The sequence below is a fragment of the Lagopus muta genome, chromosome 3 (assembly GCF_023343835.1).
Source record: "Lagopus muta isolate bLagMut1 chromosome 3, bLagMut1 primary, whole genome shotgun sequence".
Taxonomy (NCBI): Eukaryota; Metazoa; Chordata; class Aves; order Galliformes; family Phasianidae; genus Lagopus; species Lagopus muta.
Genome location: NC_064435.1, coordinates 16,274,988 through 16,296,481, shown reverse-complemented (window position 1 = coordinate 16,296,481; position 21,494 = coordinate 16,274,988). Strand labels below are relative to the sequence as shown.

The following is a 21,494-nucleotide window of genomic DNA, read 5'->3' as shown; positions in this document are numbered from 1 at the left end:
TTTGTTCTCCCCTGTGGTCTTAAATATAGTTCAGACAGCTCAGCATACAGATGTCTTTACTGAAGATGTCTATATTGCTTGGAATAATCCCTCATATCCCGCCCTTTCAAAACTAACTAACCACCACTCTGATTTATAGTCTAATTTAAATTAATCTTTCAGGAAGCTTTGGTCATTCAACAGAACTCCTAACTTCTAAATAATTTGAGAAATATCACAAAATATTTTATGATTCAATGATTTAAAAATATTTTGGTGGTAAAAGGAATCAACATTAATAACATATACTTATCTTGTATTTTTTCATAAGTACCTTAAGAAAGAAGTAAGAAGCTTCTGTTGCTCAGATAATACAGTATCATTTCCATTACAAAGATAGATTTGATGCTGTATTCACTGCTTTCTTATTCAATGAATCTTTCATTGAAATGTTTTCCCAGATAAACAATATTTTTTTGCAGATATAGTTTTTCACCACTTGTCATCAAACAACTCAATTGCATATGTATAGTTCAGAGCCCAGCAGAAATACTTAAATACAAACATGTTAGCCCATGAAAAGGAACACTTTGTTTGGCACAAATAACTCTTTAATAACTACAGAAATTCATATACGGCATAAACATGACACAGAAGTGAACTTGTATTTAATTTTTTATTTTCTGTTTCTTTTTCAAATCCACTAGGATTAAAACAGAAATATGACAGAAACATAGTAGTTCTCCTGGTCATTTTCCTCCCTCACCTTCAGTCTTCTGGTTTTCACATCTCTCTGCTTTTGTTCATTCTCACTGTTTTTAGTGGGAAAGATATTACGCCACGAAGAAACAATCCATACAATACATTTCAACTTATTTCTATTCTTATAAAACTTCTATTTAAAATAACTTATAAATTTGACTTAATTTTCTCAGTTTTCATCACTTTATTTGCAAATGCTGAATCTACCATAGATAATGAACACTGCAGTGATGAGAACTTTGAAATCACTACTTTGACATCCACTCACTAGGAAATTTAATTTACCACACTGACAAATGTTTGAAACTTTTCTAAAAAAGGTTCTAATCTTTTTATCTCATTGTGATGATAATTCCTTACCTGGCTTAGCATTTACAAATGCAAATATAAATGAAAGCTTGGAAATATACTGTGCAGTTGACACGGTAGAAGGAAGGGATGCCATTCAGAGGGACCTCAACAGACTTGAAAGGTAGGCCCACACATGAACCTGATGAGGTTCAACATAGCAAAGTGCAAAGTTTTGCATTTGGTCCAGAGGAAACTGTGGCATCCATACAGACTGGAAGGAGTGGCCCTTGAGAGCAGCCCTGTGCAGAAAGACCTGGGGGTCCTAATAGGTGAACAACTTAACACGAGCCAGCAATGTGCCCTTGCGGCTCAGAAGGCAAATGGTATCCTGGGCTCCATCAAAAGAGGGGTGGCCAGCAGGGACAGGGAGGTGATTGTCCCCCTCTATTCTGCTCTTGTAGGGCCCCATCTGGAATACTGCGTCCAAGTGTGGAGCCCCCAGTACAGGAGAGATAGGGAGGTATTGGAGAGGGTCCAGAGGAGGGCCACAAAGATGATCAAGGGACTGGAGCACCTCCCCTATGAAGACAGGCTGAGGGAGATGATTTTGTTCAGCCTGGAAAAAAGAAGGCTGTGGGGTGACCTCATTGCAGCCTTTCAGTACCTAAAGGGAGCCTATAAACAGGAGAGGAGTCAACTCTTTGAAAGAGTGGATAACTGCAGGTCAAGGGGAAATGGTTTTAAGTTGAGGGAGGAAAGATTTAGGTTGGATATAGGGGGAAGTTCTTTACACAGAGAGTGGTGAGGTACTGGAACAGGCTGCCCAGAGAGGTTGTGGATGCCTTGTCCCTACAGGTGTTGAAGGCCAGATTGGATGGGGCCCTGGACAGCCTGGTCTAGTATTAAATAGGGAGTTTGGTGGCCCTGCATGTGCAGGGGGGTTGGAGATTCATGATCCTTGAGGTCCCTTCCAACCCTGGCCTTTCTGTGATTTTGCAATACTGTACAGTGTTGAAATTCTACTGAAATGGTTTAATGAATATCTAGTGCCTAAGTCCAGAATAAACATATCTAAAAACCATGAATCTGAAATTTTTGAAAATACGTAAACTTATTAGAAAAAATATCTGAAAAAAATAACAAATCTTGAGTATGTGTTCAGTTTTGGGCACCTCAGTACAGAAAGGACCTAGAGGAGCTGGAGCAGGTCCAAAGAAGGGCAACGAGGTTTGTGAAGGGCTTGGGGAATATGCTCTATGAGGACGGACTAAAGGAACTGGGGCTGTTTAGTCTGGGAAAGAGGAAGCTGAAGGGAGACCTTATTGCTCCCTTTCAATACCTGAAAGGTGTTTACAGCGAGAGCGGGGTTAGTCTCCTCTCCCTGGTTACAGGTGACAGAATAAGGAGTAATGGCCTCAAGTTGTGCCAGGATAGGTTCAATTTGGATATCAGGAAAAACTTCTTTACAGAAAGGGTTGTTAAGCACTGGAATAGTCTCCTCAGGGAGGAGGATGGTCCACCATCCCTGGATGTGTTTACAAACCGCTTGGATGTGGTGCTCAGGGACATGATTTAGCAGAGGGTTGTTAGTTGGACTTGATGATCTTTAAGCTGAGCAATTCTATGATTCTATGATTCTATGAATAATAATGATAACAAGAAAACTTATCCAGAAAAATGAATATTTAAAATATGTTTGAAATAATGAGAACTTATTCATCTGTGGATTTTGAATTTTTGTGTGTGTAACAGCGACTCTACCTAAGTTGACTGAGCAAAGTGAATGTGTATCCTTGAGGAGCATAAGTTCCCCTTTTGAAAATTTGAAGGTGCTTCAAACAATCAAAAATTACACATACAGAAAACAAAGATGACATAGTTAATACCATATATTTTTTTAAAAAAAAACAAAAAGATTGAAAAACAACACAAAATACCACCCTAATAAGCCATCTATTCACTGCTTTATCTCCACATTATTTGAAGTGTCCCTCATGTGTAACTCAAATCTTCTTAGCTCACAAATTATGCAGCTGATTTGTAAGCAAATAGCAATATTCACTATAATGTAAATCTATCTAAAATGAAGACAGCAGCACAAAAATGGAACATTTGGCCTGTGGAATTGCATATCTTATTTTGGAAAGAAGTGTACTCTAATTAAGGAATTAAATATTTCAATGTACGACATGACTTGAAATGAAACACACACAATACAAACTGGCTAAAATAAGGATGGGGAGTGTGTTGGACGGGATGAGCAGAAGCTAAAGAAAGACTGGTCTTATTGGAAGCTTTGAGAAGGCTGTTACTTTCGTGGAAAAATTGCCTTTATGCTGGATGGAATTGTTTAGGGGACTGGTGATCAAATACAGCAAGACTTCCTTATCATCTAACAACAAGTTATTTAGTGTTCTTGAGAATAACCACTGTTTACATAAAACCTCAGTTACATCCTCAGAGAAGTATACATGATACATTTCATAAATAAAAGGAAAGCAAAATAAAATTCAGCTACCCTACAGAAGAGGATGAAGTAATGTTTTAGGTTGACTTGTAGCACTTCTACAGGTTTCATTATAATTGATGCAGGCAAAGTAAATAATAATAAAAAATAGTTAAATTCACAGAATACTGTACATGATATTTTACATGACCCAGTGGAAATAAAAATAAATATATAACCCTAAACACTAGTTGGATCGAACCCAGTTATATAACATACTGGTGTTCACTCTGCACACGACATTTTTTTCTTTATATACAGAAACTCAATGAGAATACCCCTTTCAATGCATTAATCTGTTAGATATACTCTCATGCACACCTGCACTAGCAAGCTCTGCGAAATGGTCTTGTTTCCAAATTCTAAAACAGGCTTTGGTTTGCATGGTTCTTCTTTGATTATCATATATTTGTTCATATTAAATATTGTCAACTGAATTTTTTCTTCTATTGTGTTACAAAATAAATTGCACCAAGGTTTGCAGCCACAGGGAGGACTGTTAAGAGGCCATGAAAATTATGTGTTGATTATTTACCTACCTCCTAGAAATGTCTGTGACTTAATCTGCTCATTTATCTTCATTTTGATTTGCTTTAGCTTTTCATATGAAGCTGAAATGGTAGTTTAACAACACGAAATCTTTGGAGTTAACTATGACAAATGTTAAACTTAGCCAGGAACAGTTTATCTACAGAACTCCATGAGTAAATAACTCAGGAGGAAGAAACACAACTCAAAAGAAAAATGTTTTTTCATTCCACAATCCATCTTCTTTCCTCAGTTTTCAAGCTGTATGACAGCCATTTTTAACTCAAAGAAATATGTTAGTTTCTAATGATCAAATAGTTATCTTCACATTTTACATGTGTATTATAAATTATATATTTATATGTATAATATAAGTGTATATAATGCTCGATCACATAAAGAATGAGCATGTGATCCGAGACAGCCAGCATGGCTTCACTAAAGGAAGGTCATGCCTAACTAATCTTGTGGCCTTCTATGATGGAGTGACGGCATTGGTGGACGAAGGGAAGGCGACCGATGTCATTTACCTGGACCTGAGCAAGGCCTTTGACATGGTCCCCCACCACATCCTCATCTCCAAATTGGAGGGAAGTGGATTTGATGGGTGGACGACCCGATGGATAAGCAATTGGTTGAAAGGCCGCAGACAGAGGGTGGTGGTCAATGGCTCTATGTCCAGGTGGAGGCCGGTAACAAGTGGTGTCCCCCAAGGGTCTGTCTTGGGACCGGTGCTCTTTAACATCTTTATTAATGACATCGATGAGGGAATTGAGTGCACCCTCAGCAAGTTTGCTGACGACACCAAGCTGAGTGGTGCGGTTGATACGGTGGAAGGAAGGGATGCCATTCAGAGGGACCTCGACAGGCTGGAAAGCTGGGCTCGGGTGAACCTAATGAGGTTCAACACGGCAAAGTGCAAGGTTTTGCATTTGGGCCGGAAGAACCCCAGGCACCTGTACAGGCTGGGAGGAGTGGTCCTTGAGAGCAGCTCGGCAGAGAAGGACCTGGGGGTCCTGATGGACGAGAGACTGAACATGAGCCAGCAGTGCGCTCTGGCAGCTCGAAAGGCAAATGGGATCCTGGGCTCCATCAAGAGAGGGGTGGTCAGCAGGGACAGGGAGGTGATTGTCCCTCTCTACTCGGCTCTTGTGAGGCCCCACCTGGAGTACTGTGTCCAGGTGTGGAGCGCTCAGTACAAGAAAGACATAGAGATTTTGGAAAGGGTCCAGAGGAGGGCGACTAAGATGATCAGGGGGCTGGAGCACCTTCCCTATGAGGACAGGCTGAGGGAGTTGGGCTTGTTCAGCCTGGAGAAGAGAAGGCTGCGGGGTGACCTCATTGCAGCCTATCAATACCTGAAGGGAACCTACACCCAGGAGGGGAGTAAACTCTTCAAAAGGGCTGACAATAGCAGGACTAGGGGAAATGGTTTTAAGTTGAAGGAGGGAAGATTTAGGTTGAATGTTAGGGGGAAGTTCTTTACTAGGAGAGTGGTTAGGCCCTGGAACGGGCTGCCCAGGGAAGTTGTGGATGCCCCGTCCTTGGACGTGTTCAAGGCCAGGTTGGACGGGGTCCTGAGCAACGTGATCTAAATGTGTATGTTTGGTGGCCCTGCCAGGCAGGGGGGTTGGAACTACATGATCCTTGAGGTCCCTTCCAACCCGGGTGATTCTGTGATTCTGTGATTCTGTGATAAGTATATATGTATACATTTATATGTATTATATATAAATAATACACATTTTCTATGTGTATTATTGATCCACCAACTGAAAGCCCTCATCTAACAGAGATACTTGAACACTATCCAGAAATAATCTCATTCTGTAAATATTTCAGGCGTTGCTGGTGAATTTAACGCTCTTGATCAAAATGTATCTAAATATGGATGGCAAAGCTCTTTAACATGCAGATCACGGATCTTACAGACCATTATGCAAATAATAATAGAAAAATAAAGAAGCAAAACTGATCTTTAGAAAGATGGAAAGACAGAAATATGATGGATGACAAGAAGGGAAGATTTTAAAATAATTGTTTGTGTACATTTAGAAAGCCTTTCAACTGGATGTTCTATGTTCTAGTTGAGCCAGAAAATGAATGAAGTGCAGCAAAGTCTATGAAGCCTGCCAGTTCCTGAGGAGAAAACATGCAGTTTAGACATTTATTTATTTGGGGACTGGAGGGCTACATAATCACTAACATCTGTAAGCCTTAGTGCTGGAATAAGACAAATAATATGTAGTGTTGGAATTTATGAGTGGGAGAAAATTATTTGGTTAATAGATCATTATAGCATCTTTACTCAAAATGTCGAATAGTATTGCAATAATGTGGTACACATGAGGCTGAAACAAATTTCATCCAGAGATAACTGAAATCAGACCATGTGTAAGTCATGTAGACAGTAGCACAAAATAGACAGAATTAGCATGCAGAGATATGCATGTTTAACACTTCTGAATACAAGGTCTTTTTTTGTCTAGCTCTTAGACACAGATATAGTCAGAGAATACATATGGTTAGGAGCACAGGGAAGTGTTCATAATGGAGAATCAAGTTACATGAGCTCTGGTATGTAATCAAGAGCTTGGGAAGATATTTTGAAACCAAAATAACCTGTAGTTTTGTGAGTAAACAGAGCTTGGAAAAGCTGTAAAATACTTCATTCACTGACCAAAACCAAATCAGATCTGTAACCTAAGAATTATCCTGTGCTGTTGAAGAAATGTGGCTTGTATAGATATATTAGCTGCTGGTACTTAGACCAACATTCCTGTATTTCCTGTTAATTCCTACAGAATGACAAGAGGCAGAAAATCGGATAGGAAAATACCTGTCTACAAATTACAGTTCTGAAAGAGAGATTTATATCCAAAAGCAATGAGTGTAATGTAATCCTGGATTTACCTACACTTATCCAGTGTCATCTGAGAAATTTTGTAAAAGGTAGGATGGGAAACAAGGACTGTAGACCTAATTTATGAAATGAATCCAGATTTATATTGAACGTCAGATAGTGGATTTTTCAAAATACTATTACTCTTATGTAATATTTTCCTTCTCTTACTATAATACATCTGCTGCAGTGTCATTCCATGAATCCTTAATCTCCTCTGTTTCTTCTGTTATTTTCTTTCTTTATGCCTGTTATCACCAGGCAGGACAAGGGGAAATGGTTTTAAATTGACAGAGGGAAGATTTAGGTTGGATAGCTGGGAGAAATTCTTTATACAGAGAGAGTGGTGAGGTGCTGGAACAGGCTGCCCAGAGAGGTTGTGGATGCCTCATCCCTAGAGGTGTTGAAGGCCAGATTGGATGGGGCCCTGGGCAGACTGGTCTAGTATTTGATGTGGAGGTTGACGGCCCTACATATGGCAGGGGGGATGGAGTTTCATGATCCTTGAGGTCCCTTCCAACTCTGGCCATTCTGTGATTCTGTGATCATCTTCAAGCTTATTGGAAATGTTCCTACTTCCTACATACTTTGGAATTTTAGAAGTATTCCTACCAGTAATTTGCATTTAAATTTTCTCTCTCTGTTCTATTGAGATAATATTTTTAGACATTTTCATACACATCATTCCATGGTTTCTCTACAGACACGCAGGCCAGCATTTACTTGTTCAAGCTTTTATTACTATTATTATTATTATTATTATTATTATTATTATTATTATTATTATTACTGTGCAAAGTAATTGGCACAGATATCTCTAAATTCATCTGTGACCTTGATAGGGGACTTTCCTGCACAACATCCTTGTCTCCAAACCGGAGATAAAAAGATTTGATGGATATTTCACTAAGTGAATAAGGAATTGGCTGCATGGTCATACTCATGGAATTGTGATCAAAAGTTCACCAACCAAAGGAGACTGATGAGTAGTATTTGTACTGGGACCAGTACTATTCAATACGGTGATTTGAACAGTGGGTTTGAGTATAACCCACTACATTTCTGGATGACAGCAAGACGTGTGGTACAAGCTAGAATACTGGAGGGAAAGGATGCCATTCAGAGGGCTTGAGAGAGGTAGACGTGAAAATCTCATGAACTTCAACGAGTCCAAATGCAAGGCCCTGCACATGGGTTAGGACAATTGCAAACATAAATACAGGATGGAAAACAAGTGGATAGGGAAGAGCCTGACAGAGAAGACACTGAGATGTTGGTGGAAGAAAAATTGAGTATAGGGTAGCAATATGTGCTTTCAGCCTAAAAAGCCGATAAAGTAACTCCTCATGAACAAGAAACAGACCTAGGTGTTCTTGTAACATCTAGCTAAAAAGAGATGGGTTACAAATCCACTATTAAAGAGGTTTATGTTCTTTATTTTCATAAATCATCCTACCAATATGACAAAGACTGGAGACACTTATTTTGCTTAATTTCATCCCCAAGCACCTAAGGGGCTTATCCACAGTTAATGTACATAAGAAACAGAATTCATATTTGAGGTGAAACTGTAAAGCAGCTATAAAGTTTAACAAGGCATTCCCCTCAACGGGGGGAATGCTAAACATCAATGAAGACTGAGAGATGGATGGATAGAGAACAGACCTCATGGAAACATAGAATCCTTAGAGTTGGAAGGGACCTCTGAGAGCCATCTAATCCAACTCCCCTGCAATAAACAGAGACACCAGAGTTACATCAAGTTGCCCAGGGCCTTATCCAGCCTCACTTTGAAAGTCTGCAGGGAGGGAGCACCAACTACATCACTGGGCAATGTGTTCCAGTGCCTCACCACCCTCACTGAAACACATTGTTATCTTTTATCTAACCTAAATCTACCCTCACTGAGTTTGAAGCAATTTCCCCTTGTTCTATCACCACAGAATCTGATAAAGAGTCTGTCTCCTTCTTTCCTGTAGCTCCCCTATAGATGCAGAAAGATCACTACCAGGTCACCTTGCAGCTTTATCTTCTCTACACTGAAGAACTCCAGCCTGTCCTTATAGAGGAGGTGTTCCATTCCTTGGATCATTTCTGTAGCCCTTTTCTAGACACACTCCAACAGGTCTATGTCTCTCCTGTACTGAGGACTCCACATCTCGATGCAGTACTCTGGAGGAGGCCTCACCAGCACAGAGCAGAGATCACCTCCCTCAGCATTCTGGCCATGCTTCTTTTGATGCAGCCCAGGATATGGTTGGCTTTCTGGGCTGCAAGGGCACATTGCTGGTTCATTTTCAGGTTGCTGTTCACCAATACCCCCTGGTCTTTTTTGGCAGGGCTGCTCTCAGTCCTTTCATCCCAGTTTGTATTAACAGTGAGGATCCTCGCAACCCAAATGCAAGATTTTGCATTTAGATTTGTTGAACTTCATGAGGTTCACCTGAGCCCACTGCTCAAGCCTGTCTAGGTCCCTCTGGATGGCATCCCATCCCTCCAGTGTGTTGACTGCACCCCATATCTTGGTGTCACCGGCAGATTTGATGAAGGTGCAATCACACTGTCAATGTCACTGATGATAGTATTAAAGACTATCAGTCCCACTACTGACCCATTGGGGACACAATTCATCACTGATCTCTGGATGTTGAATCATTGACAACCACCCTCTGGATTCCATCCTGCAGCTAATTCTTCATCCATCTAACAGTCCACCCATCAAATCTATATATTTTCAATTTGGAGAGACAGATATTGTGGTCTACCATGTTAAAGACCTTACTGAAGTCCAGATGACATTAGTGTCTCTTCCCTGGTCTATTGACCAGTGGCACCATCACAGAAGGCCACCAGGTTGGACAAGTATGGTTTGCCCTTGGTGAAGCCATGCTATTTCTCCCTGCTTTTCATGTGCCTTTGCCTAGCTTCATGGAGAATCCATTCTGTGACCTCCATCAGCTCATAGGTGAGATGGACAGGTTTGTAGTTCCTGTGGGTCATCTTTTTTACCTTTTTAAAAAAATGAGTTTGTTGTTTCCTTTTTTTTTTTTTTTCCAGTCACAAGGGACTTCACCTGAGTGCCATGACTTCAATATCATAGAGAGTGGCTTGGCAACCACATCAGCCAATTCCACTAGGACTCAATGATGCTTCTCACTGGTACCTGTAGACTTGTGGATATTCCAATTCCTCAGGTGGTCATGAAGCTGGTCTTTACTTACAGTGGGAGGGAGGCTGCTTCCCAACCCCCTCCTCTAAAACCAAACATTTGAGCACTGTGTTATGAGCAGTTATCAGGGAAGACTGAGGCAAAAAAGTACCTCAGCATTCTCCTTGTCTCTTACCAGTCTGACTGTATCACTCACTTGGGATGGGGGGAAGGAGTATAGTGGGGATGTATGCCCTTCTGGATTTTCCTTTTCTTATTGGGGTATCTGCAGAAGCCTTTCTTGTTCTTCTTGGCTTCTCTAATCAAGTTTAGTTTGAGCTGGGCCTTGGCTTTCCTGACCCCTGCTCTACACAGCCTAGAAGCTTCCTTATACACTTCCCATCATGCCTGTCCTTGTCTCCAATGCCTGTGCATTTTCTTCTTGCACTTCAGTTGGACCAGCAGGTCTCAGTTCAGCCACATCAGTCTCTTGCTTTCCTCCCCTGACTTGTAGGGGACGGAAAGTTCTTGCACTCCGAGGAAAACCTCCTTAAAATCTGCCAGCTCTGCTCTGCACCCTTACCCATGAGGACAGTTTCCCAGAGTATTTGGCTGACTAACTCCCCGAAGAGCTGGATGTTCTCTTACCTAAAATTTAGCTTCCTAATTTTATTCTTTGTCTGTCTCATATCCCTGCAGAGAATAAACTCAAGCATAGCATGATCACTACAGTCCAGTTCTGATGTCACTGATCACTTTACATGCATTGGTGAGCAACAGGTCCAGCGTTGCACCCCCCCCCCCCCCCCCCCCCCTTCTCCCCCGTCAATTACTTGACTCAGGAATTTATCCTCAGTGCATTCCAGGAGCCTTCTGGATTGCCTGCAGCCTCCTGGACTGCCTGCAGCTCATGGTGCGACTTTTCCAGAAGATGTCTGGGTGGTTAAACTCTCCCAACAGGACGAGAGCTTGCAATCACGATGCCTCCTGTAACTGCAGGTAGAAAGCGACAACAGGCTCTGTCTGATCAGGTGACCTGTAGTAGACACCAATTAGGAGGCTCCCTTTTCTGCCCCAGTCTCCAACTGTCACCTATAGGCTTTCGACTAGCTCACGACTACTCTTTAGGGACAGTTTCTCACATTCTATTCCCTTCCTGGTGTACATAGCAACACATCAACCCCTTTTTCCTCTGGGTGGGGAAGGGGTTGACGGGAAAACCGAGGGAAGGGGGGGGGGGGGGGAAGTGGAGCAAGCAAGGAGGGTTTTTGCTTGCAGTTTCGGGCACAGATTCACCTTCATCTGCTCTTTTCCTTTGCGCTCTTGCCTCCAGCTTGTGGGATAAAGAAGGTCGTTGTACTGCTAATGAGTGGTAAAGCTCAACAGTAACTTCAGCCGGACGTAAACACCCACAAGGGGCGTAGTTCTTACATGTAACCAGTGTTGGTTGTGCGAGAAAACTGCTGTGTTGCGCGGATATAAAAGGCTCTAAGCACCTACAATAAAAGTCCTTTGTTCTGCAGCAGCGAAGGAGTCCACACCTCTTTCGCAACACCCTCGAGGGAGCTTGATGCCCTCTTGCAACACCAGCCTTGCAATTTTTTGTCCTCAGCCCCATGTGATACAAGCTGCCTTGAGTTTGTGTTTTTTACTTTTAAATAACTTGTTTGTTCATGGGTGAACTGTAGTTTCCCCGCTCCTTCTTTTTGTCTCCTATGTCACTTTTTAATCTACATTTTTCGTCCTGTAGCCGGGCCACAAGGCAGAAAAGATCATTGACCTGCTCTCACCTCACACAGCTGTTCTCGCACACTGCTGCTCCAGGAAGCCAGTGGGAGGCTCATGCACTCTACATAGCTGGAGGTCTGAACTGCTACATAGTTGCCTCGACTTCTACTTAGTTGCCTCAGAGTATTGCTGGATGAAAAAAATCAATGTAGACTGGCAAGTGCACTTTCACCTTCATAAATAAACCGTGCCAAAAGAACTGTAGCTGGCACGACCAGGGAAGAAATTACCACCCTCTAATCTGCTCTCACGAGGCAACACCTAGAATACTACCTACAGTTCTGGGGGCCACATCATAAGAAATACATCGACTCATTAGAATGAATCCGAAGAAGGAATATAAAGGTTATCAAAGGTCTGGAGCACCTCTGCAGTGAAAAAAGGCTGAGAAAGTTGGGGTCCTTCAGTCTACACAAGAGGAAGCTACAGGGTGATCTTACAATGGCTTTTCAGTATTTAAAAAGAGTTTACAAGAAAGGAAAGACTCTTAACCAAAGTGTGCAGCTATAGGACAAGATATAATAGTTTCAAAATAAAAGATTAGATATAAGAAAGATAATCTTTACTATGAAGGTGATTGAGAATGCTGCCCAGAGGAGCTGTAGTTGTTCCATTCCTGTAAGTGTTCAAGACCAGGTGAGATGGGGCTTTGGCTAATCTGATTTGTTGGAAGGTGTCCCAGTCCTTCGATAAGGATGTTGAAACTCAAGACATACTATGTGTAAGTCTATGATTCTGTGATCCTCAGGGTACTTCGTCAGTGAATATTTTAAAATATCACATTTAAGACATGCTATAGATCTGAAAACTCTTCAAGAGTAGAAGCAATGCTGTTATAATATTTAAATAAAACATCAGCATACCTGCCAGTGACAAATAAATAAATAAATAAAATAAAATAAAATAAAATAAAATTAAAAAAATTGAAGCTGAAGGACAAAATTCATGTTCCATAAGAGAATCAGTAATCATTGTTCACATTAATGAAGATGCATCCTTGAAGAGTATAACAATGTCATATTAGAATTTCAACAATTAACATTTTTGCCTTCCAGAAAAACTCCTATCAGTCATATTCTTGGAGTAATACTTGAAGGGCTTTAAAGACTTCATAGAGCCTTGTCTTCCTCTGGATGTTAATTACAGATGGAGAATAAGCTTATGTTTACAGGGTGTTATTTAAATATTAATATACTCACATTTTTCATTTATATCCAAGTAGAGTCTAACTTTATGTGAAATTGAGAATTACAACAAGTATCACCATTGAACAAGATCTTGGACAGGCTGGAGAGTTGGGCAGAGAGGAACCTCATGAGATTCATCAAAGGCAAGTGAAATGTTCTACATCTGGGGAGGAATAACCACATACATCCATACAGGTTAGCCAATGGCCTGCTGGAAAGGAACTCTGCAGAGAAGGACCTGGGTGTACAGGTGGACAACAAGCTGACCATAAGCCAGCAGTGTGCCCTTGTGGTCACAATGGTGTCCTGGGGTGAATTAAAAAGAGACTGGCCAGCAGGTCAAAGGAAGTTCTCCTCCCACTCTACTCGGCCCTGGTGAGGCCACATCTGGAGCGCTGTGTCCAATTCTGGATTCCCCAGTTCAAGAAAGACAGGGAACTTCTAGAGAGAGTCCAGTGGAGGGCTAGAAAGATAAATAGAGACCTGGAACATTTCCCTTATGAGGTAAGACTGAGAGACAATGGGCTGTTCAGCCTGGAGAAGAGGATACTGAGATGGGATCTTAACAAATTTTAATAATAGCAAAATTGTGGGAGCCAAGTGGATTGGGACAGGCTCTTTTTGACGTATCGCAGTGACAATAATAGAGGCAACATACATGAACTGTAACACAGAAAATTCCATCTGAACAAAGAAGTTCTTGGGTGGTGACGGAGTATTGGAACAAGCTGCCCAGAGAGGTTCTGGAGTCTGCTACTCTGGAGATATTAAAAATCTGTTGATGCTTTCCAATTTAACCTATTCCAGGGAATGTTCTTCAGGAGAAGGGTTGGACTAGATCATCTCAAGAGGTCCCTTCCATCTTCTGCAATTCTGTGATTCTGTGGTTAAGCCATAATTCCAATATTCTGAGGAAAATATAGTAGTCTATTTAGAATTCCTGGCAGGAAAAGCTTTCAGATTAAGCTGCTCAGCAAATTGTGCTAATGAACCTGGGATTTACCAATAATTACTTTCAAAGTATCTCAAATTATATTACAAGTGTTATTTATGCTAATTAACAATTAGAAAGGATTTATCTATGAATACTACATAGTAAATAAACCCAAGCAGAATGTAGGATTGGAATTATTAGGTAGCAAAAGCAGAATTTACTAGCCTAACAGAACTGAGCTACGGCTATACGTTTAACAGTTATCTTCTTAAAATAGTCTTTAAATGTTTCCAATAATACAAGTATTTAGCTTTTAATCTCATATGAAAGACTGTATTTTGATGGAATTAATACTTCAGTATTATATTTTGATGGCTATACCTAATGTACACATTACGAAAACTTACTATTTCTGTTGATTTGAATTATCAAACTAAAATGGTGTTTTTCTATTCCAAGTTACTTCTTCCTATTCACTCATCTTAATCTTCCAGAGTAGTCTTCCCTTCATTCAATAGCAGATGTAATTCTTACTGTTATGTGGTTTTCTGTGAATCTTTTGGAAAGTAATTTCAATACTATGTATGAATATGATTGATGCATCACGTACTTCAAAGTCCTTGTATAAGAAAATTCTCAAAAAAAAAAAAAAAAAAAAACAAGCAAAAAAAACCCAAACCAAAACAAAAACAAAAACAAAAACAAACAAACAAACAAAAAAACCAACAACAAAAAAGCAGGAGATAAAAACAGTGTTTAAAGCTTTTCATTAATCTGTCTCACTGACTTCCACCCACTCCTAATGCCCAGTCTTGAACACTGCTATGGGATTAGATATTTTGAATTAATTTGATTTTCTCCAGTACTAAGTTAGTTGTCTTGAATTTAAAACTTGTTCATTTGGATTTTGTGTTGAGGGACATGGTTTAGTGAGAATTATTGGTGATAGGTGGATGGTTGGATTGGATGATCTTGAAGGTCTTTTCCAACCTTGGCGATTCTGTGATTCTTTCTCTTTTCCTCTTCATTGCCTGTATCAACTGTTACAACATTTTTTGTTCTTTAATTTGATTTTATTGGTACTTTTTCCACAAGTAAGAACATAATGCTTTGCTAGTTCTGTCTTTTCCTTACTTTTGTGTAAGTTATGTCTCCAAATGTTCCCTTTTTTAAATAATTACATACTTACTTTCTTCTTCAAAGTATAATTTCATTTATTTGAAAACAGTTCTGCTATTTTCCCTGGTCCTAGGTATACTGTTTGGAGATGTATCTTAAGAAGCTCCTTTCTTAAATTAAAGTCACTTTGTTGATGAATGCTGATTACTTTAATCCAAAGATATTTTTATTCTGGATATTTTTTTTAATTATTATTTTTATTATTTTATTATCATACCAACTCAGAATCTGCTTGCTGCTAGTGTCAGTTTCTAGCTGCTTTTACGACAACTGTCCTTACTACTGGTATAAAGGTACAGAATCACAGAGTCACAGAATGGTTGACATAAGAAGGGATTGCTGGAGGTCATATAGTCCAACACACATCATCATGCAGGGTGATGCACCCAGAGCCATTTGTCTAGGACTATGTATTGACAGTTTCTGAAGATCTCCAAAGGAAAAGATTCTACATTCTCTCTAGTGAACCTGTGCCAGCACTCTGTCACCCATACAATAAAAATGTGCAGATGGAATCTCCTATGTTCCAATTTGTGCCCATTGCCTCTTGCCCTAGCAGGATGTTGGAAATTTTTGATGAATCAATGAAGAGAGGGCTGGCCATAATACCTGATGAATGGCAACCATGCCCGCAGAAGGGGGGGTGGAACTAGATGACTTTTAAGGCCCTTTCCAACCAGAGCCATTCTGTGATTCTATTAATTTGCAGTGTCTTAAGATTGATTTTTGGATCCATCTCTGAAACTTACCTCAGCCATTGGTGTTCAAGTCATTGGAGTTCTTGTATATCTTTGTACAAATTCATTATTCTAAAATTTAAGTTCATGGGCTTCTTTTTTTTTTTTTTTTACTTTTTTAATAGAAGTGCTTTTAATGTGTATTACATAGCTGCTCTGGGTTTTTTTTTCCAAAACAAGTGATAACTATTTATATAAAGAAAATTATTTCAGACAAAACTGTTTATTCCCTATGTAATTTATGTAATTTATTCGTTCCCTTAAGTTAGCACATTTTATTATCCCCCGTCAGTTCCACTAGTTACTGCACTGCATATAATCAAGTATGGTATTTTGACTTTATCTCCTTCTTCTCTCCACACCATATGAAGTCATCTTGTAACAAACATGAGAAGACAGTCCACTTGTTTACTCTTTATATTGCCTGGTCATATTTGCCACATTGTCATAAAGTCATTTATCTTCCTGCAACCAAATTAATTTCTTCATGAAATGAAGATATTATTATATGAATACTTATTGGTAAGTATGTGAAGTTTAATTTTTTTATTATTATTATTATTTTTTTTTTTTTTTTTTTTCAGAATTCTATTCCTGGCATGTATAATCAGATATATTCCTTCAATAAAACACATTGATGAGTATACAAGACATAAATAAACTTTTATGCCATTTGAAAATGTCCTCTCTGACCTAAAACTTACCTCATGTATCAGAATATACCCATGAAACTGTGTAGTTATAGAAGTTTATCAGTAATCTGCAATTAAAGTATTTCTTCTACAGTAAGTTCTGTACGCGCACACAAAAAAGGTAAAATAGCAGAAATATTTTGTTCATATAGAGAAAACAGCTACAGTCAGTGAACCATACTTTCTGACCTCAATAAAACAAATCACTTAAAAAAAAAAAAAAAAAAAAAAAAAAAAAAAAAAAAGACAGTTAAAACAAAGCCTTTTGTTGTAAGGTATCCCTCAATAAAATTAGAGTAGAATATGTTAAACTGAAAAGATGAATTGTTGCTAATGGAATGAATTTCCTTTTGTATTTCTTGCTTTTTTGAAACATATTTGTATTCATAATGAGTGAGAACATTCTGAAATAATTACTTTTGTCTATATTTCTGGCCAGTGGAAAGAAATGTAATTTTCTATGCATGGGAACAGATAACATTTATGCCACTATTAAGCAGAGGTCTAAAGTTCTATGAAATTATGATTTTTAGTTTAGATGATGTGAATAGTGTCTTAGGTACGTCTTTCTGTCCATTAACAATTGAAAGCTAGCTTATGCAATCAGATCTGGCATAAAAACATAAATACTGGATGTTTAAATGGAGATGACATTAATACTGTGAATTATCAGTGAAATAAATGAATAAATAGGAACACATTTCAGCAGAACTTTTGGAAAAAAGTTACATATTCTTTTAATAGTAATGGAAAGTTGTTACTTAAACAGTAAAGTTGTGATCTATTGAACAATATTTTAATAGTGACAGATAACTTTTAGTTACACTTACAGGCTATAATGAAAATATTGTAATGGAACTATTAAACAAATATAAATAAAAATATATGCTTTGTAATTTTGTTCAAAGCTTCTGAATTCTAAAGAAATATTTTTGAACAAAATTTCTTACAGTATACTAACTACTTTTATCCTGGAACAGAAGTTTTAAAAATATTGAAATATTGAAATATTGAATATTAAAAATATTGAATATTGAATATTGAATATTGTACAGATTAGGGAACTCTTCACTCTGAAAAAATATTGTCTTTCCACAGAAGCTTTTGCAGTAAATCATGTCACCTTTTTCACACACTCTGCTAAGTTTGACTTCTTTCTATCTCTAGAAAGAAATGGCAATTTTGAAAAGTAGTATAACTTGCTGCCTCATTTTCTGAATCCTTTCTGATTTATCACCTCTATTTTACTCTACATATTTTAATCATGATCAAGAATGTTTGCTTTTTTTTTTAATTATTTTTATGTGTTAGTCTTCTGCTTACACACTATGTTTTATCACAGGACAACACTGGGAGCACGTCATTCCAAATCTGCACTTTTCCTTAGAATAAAAATAAAATCTATGAAAACTGCTCCTGACAAAGTTGCAATAGAAATTTTATCTATGCAGTCCCTCTGAAAATAACCCCTCATATTTACTTTAATGGAAAATGTAGTAGATATAGAGAACAAAATAAGGTTATTCTCAGCAAATTCTCAGCTGCAAGATATTATTTTTCAACATAGTCACAACCACTTGCTATGTATTTTCTCCAGAAATGACCAAGTGCCTGTAAAAATATGTACAATTGGAGGTGACGCTGTTCCCTCTGCTGAAATTCTCCAGCCACAGATTCACTGTACTTACACCCATTGTTTGGTCTCCATAAATGTTAATCAAGCATCAAATAATGTCAATGGATGCAATTTTTTTTCATGTGGAGGAATTAGTCTGCACACCTTTGCTTCATACATACTTCCATGTTAGATACCAGGTTGTTAGACTGCCTCTCTGCTGCTTTCTCTTTCTTGGCAACAAAAACTAATAGCATATTGGCAGAAGAACAGCTACCTCCACTGCAGTTCCAACAACACTCACATCTGACATCACAGGCTGACATAATAAAACAGGAGACATTACTTCATGAGCAGACTTATAATACTGTGACTGTGAGGAAAGATGGACAAGTATAATCATGAGGTTCAAGCCTCTCATCCTCATCATTTCAGGGTACAATTTTTAATTTCAATTCACTTCAAAACTGGCAGATCAATAATTTGAAAAATAGTATAAGGCAAAGTCTATTAACCTTCAACTTTCTTAAAAATGTAAGTTGTGTCCAAATTAACATATTTCTATCAAATCTTTTCCCAAAATATAATTTGGATTTACTCCTTGAATGTATATCTTCCTCACTACTAACTAACATTTTACTGGGATGTAGGAAGGGAAGGATTATCAATGATTTTACTAAAAAATAGCACTATTAACAACGTTTATCTTCTTCAAGATTACGGAAAAGCATATTAAAGCCAAGAATAGGCAATAATTGAATGTTATTTCCAATTATATGCCTTTTTCGTATATAATTGCATTCTTGTGGTACTTGCCAGGCAGCTCTAACTAAATATATTCTTCTAATCAGAATTTTATCAGGGTGCTAATTTCAGTGTATATGTTTTTGTTGGCTTTTTGACTGAGTCAGATGGTTCATACAAATGTAAATGTTATATATATACATTCACAAATGTAAATGTTATATGTTATAACAGCACTTCCTCAAAATACTTTCTCATATTTGGTTGTAGCAGTAATGATTGCTCCATTTTATCGACTTTGTTCCATTCAGTAATGCACAGTTAATTCTTTCTGAAGGTCTAAAACATAATTGCCTTTTTCTAATTCTGAAATTTAATTACGTATATCTACCAAAAAACAAACAAAAAAACCCAACAAAACACCATAATTTTACTGTGACAATAGTAAAAGCACAGATATATACAAATAAATCTGCAAGAGACAAAAAAAAAAAAAAAATTCTTCAATCGCAATCTAAAAGTTAATAGTCAAAACAGATATTTCAAAGTCATTCAGACCAATAAACATAATGTATATATTTGACAAGATTATTGTAGAATATCTCTTACCTCTGCAAATAGGAACAGGGAAGTCCCATGATGCTGTATTCACAGAGTTAGCTATGCAAGTAAGCTGAGGATGGCCATCCAAAATATATCCAGTTACACAGCTGTATCGGATTTTGTCACCAACGTCAAATCTTGTACCATATAAGATACCCTTTGGTGGGACTCCAGGATTGCCACAGGAGCTACTCTGTAATTCTAGAGAATAAATATTTATTATCACTTACAATGCTTTAATATACCCCTTTGTGCTGAAAAATATAGAAAATTTAAATTAGTTGTTTTAATGTGTATTTTTTTTTACTCTAAGCACTGAAAAAAAACCTGTCTTAGTCTATTGAGCATTTGCTTATGTGCCAAAAAAAAAAAAGAATAAAAAAAATAAAAGAGTAGAAAACTATGAGAAAATAATAAAAATAATCACAAGGTTTTCATTGAGATCCAGCTACAGACACATTCTTATATTTTTCTAAAACAATAGCAGGATACTGCTTACATTGGAGGAGTAAATAAAGGAATTTGATATTTCCTTGACTCTTTAGTTATATAAAATAAAAATAATAATTAAAGGTGCTATACAGACTTGGAGAATAACAGATCTAAATCAAGCAAAGTTTGAAACAACAAAATTAATCAAGACAGAACACTGGAAGATATTCTTAACAAACATAAGATTTGGCATGATCAGGAAGCTTTTGGATAACTGAATAGGTTTTAGATAATGAGACAAAAATGGTGAGATACTGTTAATTGTAAAAGAGACACAAAAAGATTCACTGTCCTTAAAATGTCCTTAAAATCCTATGATGAATACAAAGACTAGTGATACCTTCAGCAGTCACTGCCTAAAACTATTTTACTGCTGTCTTGTAAAATTACCTACAAAAACAATGCATTATTATAAAATTACATTAAATTTTATAGTAATTAAAAATCCACCTTCTAAAATAAAACTAATGCTCTGCTTACATTATTATATAACTTTAAAAATAATATTTGGCTCATTTCATTATCTTCTTATTAATATAAAAGAGTACATTAAGACTTCTAAACTAATCTGAGTGCAGAAGATGAATCCTAACCTTTCTGCAATTCATGCTTCCACTGTAGGCAACATAAGATCTTAGAAACAAGATGTTCAGTAAAACCAGTGACACAGAGTTTGTATTTTTCCTTCAAAAAATTTTGTAACATTTACTCTGTCTGAACTCTGAAAACTTTAGTTTTTAAATTCAACACATCCAAACAGTTTTTAAGCTCATCCAAGAATGGTGACTCAAGCACCTCCCTGGGGAGACTATTTCAGTGCTTAACAACCCTTTCTGTAAATAAGTTTTTCCTGATATCCAACGTAAATCTCCCCTGGCGCAACTTCAGACTGTTTCCCCTCATCCTGTCACCTGTTGCCAGTGAGAAGAGACCAACCCCACTCTCACTGCAATCACCTTTCAAGTATTTAAAGAGAGCAATAAGATCTTCCCTCAGCCTTCTCTTCCCAAGACTAAAAGTGCCAGTTCCTTCAGTCAATAAATAACTTCCATCTGCTCTTAAACAATACCGAAATTTTAAGTTCACTGTGTGTTGCATCCTGAGAATTTAGAATACAATCTGGGAGATTTTTCTACCAAATGTATGGTTAACATTACTTACTGTTGAATAAGCTAATCATTTTAAATCCCAATATGTCAAGATCACATTAGTTGCAGTATCATAAATGTAGCAGTATCCACACGTATTCATCTATGCCATTGATACTTCATAGTATAAATTTGCAGAGTTTAAAAATCAAAATGCTTTCTGACCTTAACGTTCTTCTTAGAAACAAGGTACATATGAACTAATTTGTCAGTAAGTATTATTTTCATATTCAATTTTTATTATGCTGAAGAATTCCTA

The 21,494-nt window shown here is 37.8% G+C and overlaps 1 protein-coding gene across 5 annotated transcripts in view; it reads right to left on the bottom strand.

The window, feature by feature from the left end:
• Positions 1 to 21,494, bottom strand: part of CSMD3 (CUB and Sushi multiple domains 3) — a 528,421-nt gene that overhangs the window by 384,199 nt on the left and 122,728 nt on the right. For all 5 annotated transcript variants that reach the window (XM_048939546.1, XM_048939547.1, XM_048939548.1 and 2 more), the window contains exon 4: positions 19,602 to 19,796. In XM_048939546.1, coding sequence (XP_048795503.1) covers positions 19,602 to 19,796 — 195 coding nt within the window. The remainder of the gene's footprint in view (positions 1 to 19,601; positions 19,797 to 21,494) is intronic.